This window comes from Aotus nancymaae, unplaced genomic scaffold, assembly GCF_030222135.1.
Source record: "Aotus nancymaae isolate 86718 unplaced genomic scaffold, 86718_ANA_hifiasm-v0.15.2.pri h1tg000002l, whole genome shotgun sequence".
In the NCBI taxonomy this organism is placed as follows: Eukaryota; Metazoa; Chordata; class Mammalia; order Primates; family Aotidae; genus Aotus; species Aotus nancymaae.
The window spans coordinates 18,553,781-18,570,532 of NW_026988413.1; the positions used below are offsets into that span (position 1 = coordinate 18,553,781).

General features: G+C 44.9%; 1 protein-coding gene and 1 non-coding gene across 2 annotated transcripts in view; both read left to right on the forward strand.

The window, feature by feature from the left end:
* Positions 1-16,752, forward strand: part of KIAA1549 (KIAA1549 ortholog) — a 109,134-nt gene that overhangs the window by 42,022 nt on the left and 50,360 nt on the right. The window contains exons 9-10 of the mRNA XM_012447576.2: positions 81-258; positions 4,625-4,809. Coding sequence (XP_012302999.2) covers positions 81-258; positions 4,625-4,809 — 363 coding nt within the window. The remainder of the gene's footprint in view (positions 1-80; positions 259-4,624; positions 4,810-16,752) is intronic.
* LOC135274562 (5S ribosomal RNA) lies at positions 5,529-5,647 on the forward strand. Its single transcript, XR_010342360.1, has one exon. It is a non-coding gene; the product is annotated as a 5S ribosomal RNA (ribosomal RNA).

Genomic DNA, 16,752 nt, shown 5'->3' on the forward strand with positions numbered 1-16,752 from the left:
CAGTCAGGATCCAGTGACCTGAGAGAGGACATCTAGAAACACGAGCTCCTGCAATGTGAATGGTTTCTGTTATCTTTCAGGTGGTAAACGTGTCGAGGCTGGAGGGAGATGACAATCCTGTACAGCTCATCTACTTTGTGGAGGATCAAGATGGAGAAAGACTCAGTGCAGTCAAGTCTTCGGACCTGATTAACAAGATGGACCTCCAGAGAGCAGCCATTATCTTGGGTTACCGAATTCAAGGCGCCATTGCCCAGCGTAAGTGCCTGAGGTGCTGTCGCCTGGGCAGTGCTGGGCTCCAAAGCCAGGCTTGTCCTGACAGTGAGCTCTCAATGTGAAGCATTCTGATGTGTGTAAACCCTGATGGTGACGTGCCAGTTGTTAAAATTCATTCACCAAGACCTTCTTTATTTGGATTTCAGTTGCTTGTAGGTTTAGCCTACACTGCTGTTTTTTCTACCTAGCGCTTTACGTGTGGGGTGTTACAGTGATTTATACTACCTTACATCAGCTTTAATATCTGTCCCTCATTCCTCTACTATTTCTTTTTTTATTATTATAAATTTTGTCTTAGGCAAAGTAATGTGTTTGCTCTGTATTTATTCCAGAATCTTCTGTGTCATATTTTGAACATTGGCAGGGACAGTGAGTCATGCAGGAAGCGGAGAGGTACACCCTGGATTTACTGGCTTCCTTCAGGGTCTTTCAACACAAAGAAGTCCTTGATCCTTCCCCTTTTCAATCCTGTTTCTCTCCCACCTATCCTCACCCCACTCTGCAGTGTAGACAGAGGTGTTCTGATGTTTCTTTATTATTGTTGGAAGATTTCACTCCTGCCTGCCTGGCTCTGGCTGCTCTCAGTACTTTCCACCACACAGATTTTGAGTATTTAAAAGTGAAGAAAAAGGAGGCACATGGAATAGTGTATTTTTCTAAATATACCTTTAGGGTATGAATCAGATCTTTCTTTTTTTTTTTTTTCCTTTGAGAAAGGGTCTTGCTCTGTCACCCAGGCTGTAGTGCAGTGGTACGATCACGGCTCACTGCAGCCTCAACCACCTCAGCTCAGGTAATCCTCCTGCCTCAGCCTCCTGAGTAGCTAGGACCACAGTCACCATCACCACACGTGGCTGTTCTTTTTCTTATCATATGTAGAGACAGGGTCTTGCCATGTTGCCCAGGCTGGTTTTGAACCCCTGGGCTCAAGCGATCCTCCCGCCTTGACCTCCCAAGGTATTGGGATTATAGGCATGAGCCATCGTGCCTGGCCCAGACTCCTCTTTCAATGTCAGTGGTTTTCCTTTATGATTCTGCAAGCAGTCTTGGTAAGAGCTTGGTGAAACTTGCTCCCAGCAATAAAAGGAGAAGTAAACATTTAGAGGGAATCCAGCATCAAAGAATACAGAAAAACTCTGGAGAACATGTAGGAGATAAAGGCAGTTTTTTTTTTAAAAAAAGACCACTTTAAAATTATCCTTGGTAGTGGAAGGTTTTTGTGAAATCTGTACTTGTCCCTGGAGGCCAACCAAGATGAGAGCTGATGGGCATAATTTCTCTGTTTTAAGGAAGATGATGGGAGAGTATAAGCAAATAATCATTGGGGTTTGTGTTTGTGTATTTGAGATATGATCACATATTGATGTGTTCTTCTCCAAAGCAGTGAGCAAAAAATAACAAAAGCACTTCCTACGTTTCTTCATATATGCTATTCCTGATTGTAGGAGATGTGTCCTACTCCACCCAAGCACTTGACATTAAATAGTTAATTGCAATAGGATATGAGCACCTTTCAGATCTGATCTTGCACCTCTTTTCCTCAGTTTTGTACTGAAAATCACGTGGGTAAAGATCGTGGGATCTGAGGGCTGGCAATTGAAGGAAGCTTCAGCCAACACCAGGGAAAACCGAAAGGCAGCCCCGGGACACTGGTGTTAGGGCCCAGTTTGATCAGATTCTGCCTCATCAGGGTTTTCCTAGCTTAGAATAAAAAGAGGGCAGGTACAAAGCCTCACACCTGAAATCTCAGTACTTTGGGAGACAGAGGCAGGAGGATCACTTGAGCCCAGGAGTTCGAGACCAGCCTAGGAAACATAGCAAGACCCCATATCTACAAATAATAATCATAATACACAAGCCGGGCATGGTGGGGCATGCCTGTGGTCCCAGCTGCTTGGGAGGCTAAAGCAGGAGGATCACCTGAGCCCAGGAGGTCAAGGCTGCAAGTGAGCTTGGTTATACGACCACACTGTAGCCTTGGTGACAGACCGAGACCCTATCTCAAAAAGAAAAACAGCCACCCTCCCAAAAGAACTAAGAAGAGTATCCAGTTGTTTCAGCTTCTCAGTTTGATTCTATCCCTACTTCTGTATTGACGGTTGCTTTTATGCAAAGTGAGCTACATATATAAACTATATTCAGCCCAGATGAAAAAATACAAGTTTTTCACACTTTGTTGCTTTTTACCACATCCCATGCAGCCTCTGCTCTAATTTGTGCTTTTTTTCCTGGTGCGTTTGATTTAGAATGCCTGCACCCTCCCTTGTTCCTCCCCCAGGTGTCTAAACCCAAAGTTGAACCAGCACCAAGAACCTTTTTTGTTATTACCTCATAAGACTTAGTCCCTGCCTGTGACAACTAAGATGTTTTTGAAGAGACAAGACTTGGCTGCAGGACTGGATGAATGAGCGCAGAAGTGTAGCACATCGCGGATGATCCATTTATATGACAAGAAGCATTTTAAATGAGCAGTAAGGTGCCCTGTGCAAAACAAAGAGCTAGTGAAGGGCATGAGGGTGGCCGAGGAGTTGAAGTGCTACTATCCTAGGCCATGGACGAGGAGGAGTGGAGGTGGGGTGGGGTGGGGGTGGCAGCAGGGTAGGGAGTGGCGAATCCAAAATGAGTAAGATTTGCTTCCTGTAAAGTTGACAACTGGTACCTTAAATAACACCATTTCAATAAAGAGTCATGTTTCAAAGCTTTAGGGAGAGAGACGGGGCGGGGGGTGGGGGGTGGTAAGGAGAGCAGTGCCTATGGGATACTTACTAGGAGTTAGTTTCAAAATTAACACCTTGAAGCTTCATTTCAGAAAACATAAGAATCATCTTCCTTCTTTGTTTTTTTGTTTTTTTTTTTATACGGAGTCTCACTCCGTCACCCAGGCTGTAGTGTAGCAGCACAATCTCAACTCACTGCAACCTCTGCCTCCCGGGTTCAAGTGATTCTCCCGCCTCAGTCTCTGCTGAGCAGCTAGGATTACAGGCATGTGCCACCACACCTAGATAATTTTCGTATTTTTAGTAGAGACGGGGTTTCACCATATTGACCAGGCTGGTCTTGAACTCCTGACCTCATGATCCACCTGCCTCAGCCTCCCAAAGTGCTGGAATTACAGATGTGAGCCACCAACCCCAGCCCCTTCTTTTTTTTATTGTGGTCAAATATATATCATTAAATGTACCAATTTAGCACTTTTAAGTGTGTACTTCAGTGGCATTCAGTACATTCACAGCGCTGTGTGACCATCACCACTATCCATTTCCACACCTTTTCCATCATTCCAAGCAGAAACTTTCTATGATTTTTTTCTAGCTACCTCATATAGGTAGAATCATACATCATTTGTCCTTTCATGACTGGCTTGTTCCATTATCATGATGTTTTCAAGGCTCCTCTGGGTAGCAGAAAGTGTAGATTTTCCTTCCCTTTTAAAGCTGAATGATATTCCGTTGTATGGCTATACCACATTTTGTTCATTCATTCATCTATGGATGGATATTTGGGTTGTTTTCATGTTTTAGGCTATCGTGAATAACGCTGCTATGAACATCAGCATCTCTGTCATTTTCCATTGCTGAAGGGGAAACGACCAGTTGCTACGTTGGTTCCTACGTCGTATCTCCTCACTCTGTTTTGCTTTGTGTATGGTACTAGGATGATAGGAAATTATTCATGATTCGTTTACTTGAGCATTTTCCCCTTCCCCCACTAGGACCTAAGCACCTTGAGGGACTTTACTTGTTCATATCGAGTCTCAACTTTCCAGCTGTGTCCAGCACACTTAATAAACATTTGTGAGCATGAGAAACTTGTAGTGAGGGGAGGGAGAAGGAGGTACAGGGCTTTCTTCCATAAACCCCTAGTGGAGATGCATGTGCTTTATGCGATCTGGGAGGGTGTCAGTCCTGCTGTACCTGATGCAGCGGTCAGGACTGTGTTCTGGAGACATAGCTGTTTTTCTCTCCACTTTTGAAGGACACTGCCTTTGTACCGAGTTGTACAGAACCAGTTTTGGCATGGAAATGTCCTGCAGTGAAAAGTTAGGGGTGAGCTAGTAGAAAAACTGGAAGTCAGGAGACCAGGAATTAACCTAGTGGTGGTGGTAATTCAGCCATGTACCTTTGGATATATCACATATATCACTGTGATCCGTGATGTATTCTAGCCATAACCTTGTATATTGTGTTTCTCTGTTGGTCACATTTCCTGTCATCAGGAGATTAAAACCTGGAACCAGTTATCTGGAGCTGAAATGTCAGGGACTTCTGAGTTTCTCATAGAAGAGACATGCAGTCTAGTAAATGAGTGAAGAAGGAGTTATTGAAAGGCCTTTCTTCCTTGCCCGCAGCTGTGGACAGAGTGAAGAGGCCACCTCCGGAATCCCAGAGCAACAACCTGTGGGTCATTGTTGGCGTGGTCATCCCGGTGCTGGTGGTGATGGTGATTGTTGTCATCCTCTACTGGAAACTCTGCCGCACAGACAAGCTGGACTTTCAGCCTGACACCGTGGCCAACATTCAGCAGCGTCAGAAGGTAAGGGGCAGCCTCTTCCCCCAGTGTTCCCATAAGCAGTTTTGCGGGGCAGGGATAGGATGAGTTTATGCTCTTGATACTGAAAGACGGGGAAGAGGGCCATTATAGAAATCTTCTGGCTTTAATGATGGCATCGCTTTGCCTTGTTTCTGCTTCCTGAAACTTTGCTTCTGGGTGAGTAAATATAGTCCAAGAACGTGAAGCCGTATACAAGCTTATCCATGATATGCACGCTGGGTTCTGTGATTTTTATTTCATTTTATTTTTTTGAGACAGAGTCTGACTCTGTCATCCAGGCTGGAGTGCAGTGACACGAGCTTGGCTCACTGCAACCTCTGCCTCCCAGGTTTAAGCAACTCTCCTGCCTCAGCCACTGAATAGCTGCCATTACAGGTGTGTGCCACCACACCTGGCTAATTTTTGTATTTTTAGTAGAGACGGGGCTTTGCCATGTTGGCCAGGCTGGTCTCGAACTTCTGGCCTCAAGAGTTCTGCCTGCCTTGCCCTCCCAAAGTGCTGGGATTATAGGCATGAGCCACTGTGCCAGGCCGAATTCTGATTTATTTTACCCCTGGGTATTTTCGGAGAACAGGAGCCAAGGGAGACTTTCTCAGATCTGTTTATTTCATATGCCACTCCATAGGTCAGCTGCTTTATTTTCTGTTCATCATATTTGGAAGCCCATTTATCCACCTTGATCCTTAAAAACCAAACAGTACATCTACAGCCATACCACCCTGAACGCGCCCGAGCTCGTCTGATCTCAGAAGCTAAGCAGGGTCGGGCCTGGTTAGTACTTGGATGGGAGACTGCCTGGGAATACCGGGTGCTGTAGGCTTATTAAAAAAAAAAAAAACAAAAAAAAAAAACAAACAGTACATACCTTGAATATTTTAACTTCAAATATATGAATGGATATTATTTGCCAATCCTTCAGCATATCCCAAGTCTTGTTTTGCTTTGAGTGTCAGTTTACGGAGAGGAATCATGTATGGTCTTTCTTGTAATAAACAACACCCATAATGTATCAGTTTCAGGTTCCAGTTTGGGTTTCTTTAGAGAAGAGCAAAGCTACCTGAATGCAAAGTTCTCTAGATTTTTTTAATACCTTTCCCCACTCCCTGTCTCCTAACTTTGCAGACTTTTGAGTTGATTCACCTACACCTAATTTGACAGCAGATTTTGAATAACCCGTTTTTCCTATGTCTTTCCAAAGCATTCAACTTAGTTTTTATAGAAATAGCAATTTTCTTTTCCCACATATGTTTCAGCAGTTTCCATAGTATTTGAGGGTCACATCAGGTTTCAGAGCAAAGAAATTGACTTTTGGTCAACATCTAGCTCACCTGGTATGAGAAAAACATGCCAGAGGCCTAGAGGAGAACTTACTAGCACAGCGTAAGTATCAGTCAGCCTGTTTACCAAGGGAGTGGAACGTGGTAGTCAGTCCACTGTTATTAACACTCTACTGGATTAAATGAACCCTTTGTGGGTCTTCCGCATTTGGAGGACTCATTCTGCTTTCAAAGCTTGATAAAAAAGCAAAAGGCAAAAAACAAAGAATAGGCTGGGCACAGTGGCTCACACCTGTAATCCCAGCACTCTGGGAGGCCAGGGTGGGCAGGTCACAAGGTCAGGAGTTTGAGACCAGCCAGACCGATATGGTGGAACCCTGTGTCTACTAAAAATACAAAAATTAGCCAGGTGTGGTGATGTGTGCCTGCAGTCCCAGCTACTTGGGAGACTGAGGCAGAAGAATTGCTTGAAACAGGGAGGTGGAGGTTGCCGTGAGCTGAGATCGCGCCACTGCGCTCCAGCCTGGGCGACAGAGCAAGACTCCGTCTCAAAAAAATAAATAAATAATTAAGTAAATAAAGATTAAAATATTTCCTTATTTATTGTTAAACTTTATTTTGGTTATCTTGATATGAAAAATTCTGTATTTACAAACCTAGACCTGTTGAATGAAACAAAAAATGCATTACTTTAGAATTTATTTTACTTTTGTAAAAGCGTATTTTTTTTTGTATGAACTAACCAAGAAATACAAAATCTTGATTAAATTGCAAGCTTACGGCTGTCAAATACATTAAAAACATTTGATACATTAATATTATGCTTGTTACCTATTTGCGTTTCTTATTTACATAGTCTGCTAAGGTTTTTTTGTTGTTCTTGGGTCGCTGGTGAATGGCATGGAGAAACCTGGAAGAAAAGGTGCTTGGTATACTAAATGATTCATAGTGTGAATTTCATCCTAAAAAAGATCAATGGTAGGCTTGGAAATGTTTTCGTTCTGGTGAAGAGTGTTGTTACAGAGAGTTAACCCACATAGACGGTTATGTATTTAGGTCTTTTATGGACCACATTTTCTAACGTCAGCACTGCCTTGGAAGTCCATCTATTATCTGTTACTTCAGGAAACTGTCAGAGGACAGCGTCTCCTGGGTTCAAAACAGAATATTCCCCAAGCTTTCTCCTTCTCTCACTTTTACTTCCTAAGCATTTTCAGGTCCCGGATATTGCTGTGAGTCAAACGGACAGAGTTTCAGATGGAACTTCCAGCGCTTAGAATTGCTTTTTCCTCCAGGTCTGCAAAGATCTGCACGTACATTCTGACAACACATTTACAGAAAAGGCCCTGCAGGGAGGATTCCCCAAAAGATGAACTCTCTTCTGATACCGTTAGGAGGGCAACGCCTTGCCAGTGTTGCAGAAGCTCGGGCTCGTTTTGCTTGGCACAGGAACCCACCCTATAGATTTTGTCATGTGTTTATAATGACACTCTCCATTTAGTTTTACAACAAATGGCTTTACTTCATACGTGTTTCTTTTAAGGCCATGTGGCCATAGTGAAGGGCCTCTAGCCTCGTCCTCAGGGTAATTTGCAGAGATGCCACCCTCCCCTGTGACTTCAAGAGCTCTTTCTCCTGCTCATGTGGCTGTTGTCTCTGTCTCCATTCTGCTCACCCCACCTTCTGATGCGCCTCCCCGCTCCTCTCTGAAATCCTTCAGCAAATCCCAGAGCTGCAAACATCTGGAAACAATAAATCTGCTGACCTAAAATCCACACCCCCTTCCCCTTGTAACAAGAAAGAAACTTCTTCAGATTGTCTGGGAGTAGATTAATTTTGAAATATGATAGGAGGGAGAGGCCATTCTGTCTTGTTTTGAAGCACGGCCTTTGCTTATTTTCAATAATAAAGAAAACCCACGTAGCTTTCTTTTATCGGTATTCTCTATCTGTAGACTAAAGTTGTCATTTGTTACTCTTGCCTGAAAAACTCCAGCTTGGATCTTCTTCATCATGAATGGCATTGGCTGGATGCCACTATCCTCGTGGAAACTTGTTCCTTCTGATGGGAGATAGTCTACACCTCGTTATTGGTGTCAGAGCCGAGCTCCTGACTGCCCTTGGTTGCTTCTAAAGGGCAGCGCTTTGAGCAACCGGCTGGAGCTGCCTCCAACACTGGGTGTCACTCACCAAACGCTGAGCATTTGCTCTGAGCCAGGCCAGATCCGGCTCAGTTACCAACACAAATAGCATGCGATCTCTGCCTTCTAGGGCTTTAGCAAGGGAGAAGGACAAGCCGTCCAGAAGCAGACATGCAGGAGTATGAGGATGTCTGCAGAACGCAGAGGAGGGGTGCAGGCCACTCGCAGTGGTGGGGTACCTCCACCTTCTTCGAGGAGGTGACGCCAGGGCTGAAGCTTCATGGTAGAGATGAAGGTGGGCCCAGCATGGGAGCAGCGGGCAGCTCAGGAAGCTGGAGCAAAGGTCGTAAAAAAAGGGTACAGCCAAAACTCAGGTGGCAGAGAGCCAGGCCCCGGGGGGTTCTCAGGACATAGAAGGGATTGCAAATTACGCTGTAGGCAGTGGGCAGCCATTGAAAGGTTTTCAGCAGGGAGAGCAGCTTGAACACATTTGCATTTGGAATGATCCCTTTGGGAGGCAGTGTGGACAGTGGATTGAAGAGAGGCTCTGTGAGCATTTTGTTCCATCTCGGCCAAGGTCAGCTCACTCCCTGCAGTTGCTGTTTGATTCTCTGCAAAGGTCCCCATCACACCTAACGTGTAGGTGGTCTTGGTCCACCCACAGCCGGCCCACTGTGCCGGGTGTCACCTGTGGGTGGGAGAAGCTGGGAGTACTGTTCTCCCAAACTCCAGGACCGCAGGGTTACAGGAGTCCCCGGGGGAGGCCTGCCCTGAAGACAGACAGATGGCAATAACTCTGCCTTGTCTCCACCTTCTAAATGGAAACAGCATGGAGGCTGTGGTGACTTTTCACAAATGACATCAATCAGGTAATACATGCTTACAATGGCAGTGGCTACATGATGGCACATTTTTATTCAGACACTTTTGGGATTTGCTCTATGTTTCTGTTGTCTTCTTAACTGCTCCTTCCCAGGGGCTAAGGCTAACCAGAATACCGGGGGCTTCACTGCATCCGGTGCCACCTGGGCTGTATTGCATTCATGGCCGACGTGTTTACAGTCACCAGGCGTCTCTCTCTTCTTCCTTGGCTGACCTGCCCACCAGCCAGTCTCCTTGGCTTGTTGGCGACGTATTCCAGAGGGACACAGACACTGTGGCCTGTTCCCTTTGTGATAGATGAAAGAAAGAAAGAACAAAAGAGCCATCCTTCTTCAGAAATAACTCGGTCCTAATATGAATATTGAATACTCTAATTAATCTTGACCCTTCTTTTAGAAAATACTGATTTAACCTATGCTGAGTGAGGGAGGGAGCTGGACACATGGTACCCAGCCAGACCGAACTCTAGATTCTATTTTAAAAGTAGAAAATCTAGTAAAAGTGATCTGGCAAATAGGGATGAGACAAAAGAAGGGAGGAGGGGCAATGTTCCTCTAGGTTTTCCCTTTTGTGTGTAGATGCTTTTGTTCTGTGCATCATAAGATTGGTTGCCACATTTCTATTGCTATAGAAGGTGATGGCTCACTCCGCTTGTGAGAAGTACCAGGATCTAATGGATATATTTAAAGATGTTGGTCAGAATCAACCATAAGTCAACAGGGCTTGTATATTTCATTTATGACTCGTGCCCTTTTCTTGGTTACCCATAAAAACCAGTAAGTTTGGTAGTTCGGTTGACCATTTTGAAATTCATTGGACCATCAGATATTTCTTGAGGGACCCTGGGTCACGTCGTGTTGCTGCCTTAAGGAAATATTGTATCCAAATTCTTATTTACAACTAGATCTGATGCCTTAGAATTCTTAGTTGTATATTAACTGCTTGATGTTTCATCAATCAACAGTAATGATAATGCTGTCAGCATCATTTGTACGGTACGTTGGCATTTAGGAAGCATTTTCATGTATACTAGCATGTATTTTACTACACAGGCCCGGAGAGTCTGTGAGGAAAGACATTTAGATGCCTAGGCTTGGGCTGCGAAGACTGCCCTATAGAGGCAATGCTATTTGTATTTTTGCGTTACTCACTTTGGAGACCTATGCTTCGGGGAGGCCATCTGTAGCTCCTCCTCCGGTTTTGGGAAAGCAAACCACCTAACCTGTTAAAAACAAAACAGAACAGTTGCCCAGTCATTAGAGGCATTCACTTTCTTACTGGGAAGTTTACCAAAAAAGGATTTTAGTAAGATTTACTAAATGATGGAGGCGATGATCAAAGGACTGCGTATTGTATCTGTTTTCTTTCACTTAGAGGCACCTTGTATGTAGTTAAATGAGGTGCTGCTAGGGTAAAAACAACCCCATAAAATTGGAAATTGCTCCTGCTAGGATTTTTATCATCAGCTGTGAATAAGTGGCATCAAATTTCAATTTTCTCAGCCATCTGAAACAGCCTTGACAGGTGGACATTTGAGATTATATGGATGGATTAGTATTTCTTTTCAAGATGAAAATAATATTTATAATTATATATTTCATAAATTAGGACCGCATGTCAAAGTCTGAGAAAGGAATCACCTTAATCACACAGAACGGGTTTTTTAATGTGTAGGAGTGTTACCTCTTAGCCTGCCTAATTTTTCATCCACCCATGCATTCATCAGTGATTTGCTTTTAAGAAAGCAGTTGACTCTTTGTGGAAATTTACAACAAAAGGAAAAAGTATTTGACTAGTAAGTGTGTGGTTTAGAAAAGACACATAGATGATTGCTGTTAAGTTCATTATGGTTGAATCCAAACGTGTTGCTGCGTAGTTAATTCAAATCTAGTAAGTACACAGGGACAACAAATAAACCAGCAGAGAGAGGGGCCATGGACCAGTGAACAGGAGACTGGCATTCAAACGACCTGGACACAGATATGCAGTATCCAGTAATCATTTGAAAGAAGTTAATGAAAATATCCTGCAAGTCTGAGGAAATGTGCAGGAAAGTAGACAGTATTAACTCAGCGCTCCCCTATTTGTTCCTTTGAAGTTACAGTTTTGATCTTTCAGAAGTAAACATGGACCTTTTCGCTCCTTTTTCCTTTTGATACAAAACATGTTGTTAAGACCCCACCTGAGTCCCCATGAACAGGGGTGCTTGCCAGGCTTTCGTTCCTGAGGATGGTGAGCTCGCAGAAAGCACGTGCTTCGTGGCACCTCGGGTTTTGCACACACTGCTGCACAGATCTGGAACATTACAGTTGTCATATAGAGAGATAAAGCACAGAGCCCTGTCATGAGTTTATCCCCTGGATGAGATGAGACAGTGCCCCCGGGATTTCTCACTGCCATCCTCTTCTCTGTTCTCACTGGATTCTTCTGCGGGAGTGAAGTGTTCTTCGATGGCTGGAGATGGCAGAGGGGAAGCTGAGAAATAAAACCCTCACTGCTGCTGCTTTCGCCGCTGCCTCCTCTACAGAATATCTAAGTTCACAGCTTCCCAACATGGAATGAATCGTCCTATTTCTTGGCTCTATTTCTCTCTCATTTCTTTAAGAGAGAAAGCAAACCATACCACAAGTTGATTGTCTCTTGATCCACCAAGACCTGCATTTTGAATTGTGATTTATTTGATGTTCCCGAGGTTTCTGCATCTCTGGGCAGAGCACCGCAGGAATCTGCTGCATGGATGACAGGCGGGCCTCTCTTCTGTAAAGGGGGAGGACTTCGGGAGGGGATGGGGGAGGGGAGCCAGCGTGCTGCCCGGACCACAGGCTCTTGCTTGACAGCTCTCAGGAAAATCACTGGTAGGTGGGGGCTTGTACAGAGGTGTGCATCTGGAATCATCCCTGTAAAAGGGCCGCCTACTCCTAGAAAAGTGTGAGTCTGCGCCCCAGGATTTGGGTAGACCAGTTGAAACTCAGGATACTAGTCCATGGATCACAGATGAGTAAATAAACAAATTTTATTTAAATACTTTAAAAAAATTATTTATTTTATTTTTTAATTTTTTAAAATTATACTTTAAGTTCTGGGGTACATGTACAGAATGTTTAATACATGTATTTAAATAAATATCTAATGATGTGTTTTATGTAAATACTTAATAATAAATTATTTAATTTAAATATTTAATAATTTATACAAATGCTTAATAAATTTAATTTAAATAAAAATTTAATAATAAATAGGCTGAGTGCAGTTGCTCACACCTGTAATCCCAGGACTTTGGGAGGCTGAAGCAGTCAGATCACCAGAGTGATCTGACTGGAGTTTGAGACCAGCCTGGCCAACATGATGAAACCCTGTGTATAATAAAAATATATATATGAAAGTTAGCTGGACACAGTGGTGCACACCTGTGGTCCCAGCTACTCGGGAGGCTGAGGCAGAAGAATCGCTTGAACCCAGGAGGTGGGGGTTGCAGTGAGCTGACGTTGTACTATTGCATTCCAGCCTGGGCAACACATTGAGACTCCATCTCAAAAAAAATAAATAAATAAATTCATTTAAATACTATATAAACGGGACATGCATTGGAGCAGCAGTTTTGGGTTTGTCATTCGCAAAATAGTGTTCTTGGGCTGAGGGGCTGTATGCTCATGTACTGCTGAAGTGGTGGAGTGGACTACTCCTGTAACAGGAGCTCACTAATTGGAAAACAGAGGGAGTCAGTGTTCACTTTTTGTTTCATTTTTGTAAACTGTATTTATTGTAAGTTTTGTCCCCCTCTGCTGGCAGAAATTATTATTGCAGATGACATTCCTTCCATTGATCTGAGAATTTTAGCGTGAAAAATCACGTCTGTAATCCCAGTGCTTTGGGAGGCTGAGGCAGGAGGATTGCTTGATCCCAGGAGTTCAAGACCAGCTGGGCAATGTAGCAAGACCCTGTATCTACAAAATTTTTTTTTAAATTTGCCAGATGTGGTGGCACACGTCTGTGGTCCCAGCTACTTAGGAGGCTCAGTTGGGAGGATTGCTTGGGCCTGGGAGATTGAGGCTGCAGTGAGCTGAGATTGTGCTACTGCACTCCAGCCTGGGTGACAGAGTGAGGCCACATCAAATTAAAAAAAAAAGACCTTCGGTCACAAACCTAAGCCACTGATGTTGTCACTCATTTGTGCATAAAGTTAGCACAAAAACGACAAAGCCTTTTGTGTCTGTGTGTAATCCATTATCTAAAATCATTCCATACGTCTGTTGGGCTTTGTGTTTTGACCAACAGGACTCTGAAGGGGTGTGTGTGTGAGTGGAAAAACTCAAACCCTGTTTCTCCTCTGCTCTCACACCACACAGCAGTCATCACAGAAGACTTCTGTGACCAAATTTATGGGGGCTTTCCTCACACACCAAGCCCCAGCGATCAGCTGGGTGTCCTTGAATTCAGTTCTGACGCTGTCCACTGGGAGGTAGCCTCAGATCTGACAGGTGGAGGGCTCAGTCCCCAAGCCTGTCCTCCTCCGTCCGCACTGGTCACAAGCGTAGGTCTCTGGAACTTCTGACCAACTGGCTTCAAGTTGGGGTTCCCACCATCCCTTTTGGGGGTTGATTAATTTGCTGGAGCAGTTCACAGGACTTAAGGAAACACTTATGTTTACCAGTTGATCACAAAGGATATGTTAACAGAAAAACCACACTCTGTAAAATATCTTAAAGAGGTTTACTCTGAGCCAGTATGAGTGACCATGGCCCCGAGAAAGCACAAACCCAAGAAGCTGTGAGTAAATGTCCCCGAGGGGGTCAGATTATGGTTTGGGTTGATGCTGTTGCCATTGTGTCTGGCTGGGCCTGTCATTGTGGGCGGTATAGGAATTTACCAAGACAGTTGTAGGTAAAGAAAGGCAGATTTGGCTAGGCACGGTGGCTTGCGCCTGTAATCCCAGCACTTTGGGAGGCCGAGGTGCGTGGATCACCTGAGGTCGGGAGTTCGAGACCAGCCTGGTCAACATGATGAAACCCCGTCTCTACTAAAAATAAAAAATTAGCTGGGTGTGGTAGCACGTGCCTGTAGTCCCAGTTACTCGGGAGGCTGAGGCAGGAGAATCACTTGAACCCGGGAGGCAGAGGTTGTAGTGAGCCAAGATCATGCCACAGCAGTCCAGCCTGGGTGACAGAGTGAGACTCCGTCTCCAAAAAAAAGGCGGCGGTGGGGGAGGGGGGCAATTTTATTAGCGACAGTATGAAGGAATGTTGCAAGGGTGCAGTGGCCAGCACAGCAGAGAAGGGGCTGTCGGCTGAGAGATGGGGGCAGGAGGGAAGCTTTATTGGGTCATGCTGCTGGGGCTATATACAGAACCAGGTGTTTGGGAGCAGGATCTCATACCAGCAGGTTGTCTGTGATGAGCCATTTCTCAGAACAATTATTCTCCCCTACCTGGTATCCCTTCCGCGTTGTTACTTATCAGGATTCCACGTATACATTTTAAGGAGACAGGAGTTACAGGAAAAGAAATAACCCAATACATAGAAGCTCAGCCTAAAAAGGTGGGATATCTTGAAATGAGGGGCTTAGAAGTCTTAGGTATATCTTAGGGATTCTTTAGTTTGCAATGGGTTGAGAGAATTAAGTTTTGTCTAAAGACTGAAAGTCAGTTCAAAGGAATGCTTAAGATAAGGGATCTGCTGTCTGCCATGTGATGCTAAACCAGTGTCAGGTTAAAAAGTAAGCCACGTTTTACCGGGCTAACTAAAAACAAAACAGTTTAACCAGATTTTATTGTTTGTCGGATGCGACTTAACCCTTGCTGTGCATAGCTTTAGGTCTTGTTTATAATTGGGTATCTTAGTACCACAAAGAGTCTGTTCTGTCAGTCTTATAATCTTGTTTTAATAATAATGCTGGTCAGTTTTGCCTAAACTCTAAAGGAGAGGGGCTGTGATGACACCTGTCCCACCTCCCTTCCTGCTACCACCAAAAACTTAGTCCTTCAGGTTTCTCTGAAGTCCCTTTGGCCAAGAGGGGGCCTGTTCAGTAGGCTGGGAGCTTAGGATTTAATTCTTAGTTTACAGATATTACAAAGGGCACAGATGAGATGCATAGGGCGAGGTGTGGGGGAAATCAGAGGTGCAGAGCTTCCGTGCCCTCCCGGGGGGTGCCACCCTCCAGGAACCTCCACAGTGTTCAACCTTCCAGAAGCTCCCTGGACCCTGCCCTTTTGGGTTTTTCTGGAGGCTGCTGTACATAGGCCTGTTTGGTAAACCACTGGCCATGGGCGATCAACTTAACCTTCAGCCCAACTCCCCTCCCTGAGGGTTGGGGGTTGGGGCCGAAAGCCCTGGGCCTTGCATCCTGCCTGGGGCTCTGTCGTGAACAGCCCCCATCCTGCCATCCCCAGCCAGATGCGATGGCAACAGCATCACCATAATCTTGCCACCTCAGGACCACTGACTCACAGCTTCTTGGGTTTGTGCTTTCTCAGAGCCATGGTCACTCATGCTGGCTCAGAATAAATCTCTTTAAGATATTTTACAGAGTGTGGTTTTTCTGTTAACATATCCTTTGTGATCAACTGGTGATACCTTGGGGCTGCTGGCCATCAGTCAACTCACTAGCCTACAAAAAGACATCCTTTGGAGACTCTGCATATTTTAGGAGATATACCCCAGGAAATGGGGGTGAAGACCAGATAAGGGTTTCAGAGTGTCACCGTGTGGATGTGGAATATCCTGGCCAGGAGGGAGGGCTTTGGTTTGCTTTTGGCATTCCATGCGGGAGGCCCCTTGGGATGGCTGTTTCGTGCAGTTGATTTCCCTCTGCTTTGCAAGCTTCAATTAAGACAACTGTTAATACCCTGGCACTTCCCATGTCATCAGAAATACTGTTATTGTGTACATTTCTGTGTATCTTGGAGAGTCTTTCCAAGGGCACAGTGACTCACGCCTGTAATCCCAGCACTTTGGGTGACTGAGGTGCGTGGATCACTGGAAACCAGGAATTGGAGACCAGGAGTTGGAGACCAGCTTGAGCAACATAGTGAGACCCCAGCTCTACTAAAAACACCAAAAAATTACCTGGGTGTGGTGGCGCGCGCCTATAATCCCAGCTACTCAGGAAGCTGAGGCAGGAGCATCACTTGAACTCAGGAGGCAGAGGTTGCAGTGAGTCTAGATTGTACCACTGCACTCCAACCTGGGCGATAGAGCCAGAGTCTGCCTTCAAAAAGAAAAGAAAGAAAGAATTGTGGACAGTAACAAATAGCATTTTTTTTTTTTTTGAGATGGAGTCTCACTCTTTTGCCCAGGCTGGAGTACAGTGATGCGATCTCAGCTCGCTGCGACCTCCGACTCCCAGGTTCAAGTGATTCTCTTTACTCAGCCTCCCGAGTAGCTGGGATTACAGGTGTGCACCACCATGTCCAGCTAATTTTTGTATTTTGCTTAGTAAAGACGAGGTTTCACCATGTTGGCCAGGCTGGTCTTGAACTCCCGACCTCAAGTGATCCACCTGACTCGGCCTCCCAAACTGCTGGGATCACAGGCATGAGGCACCATGCCTGGCCAACAAATAGCATTTTTGATGACATAGTATCTTACCACAGCTGTAGAAGCTAAGGCCTGGCATCCCTAATTGCAGGCT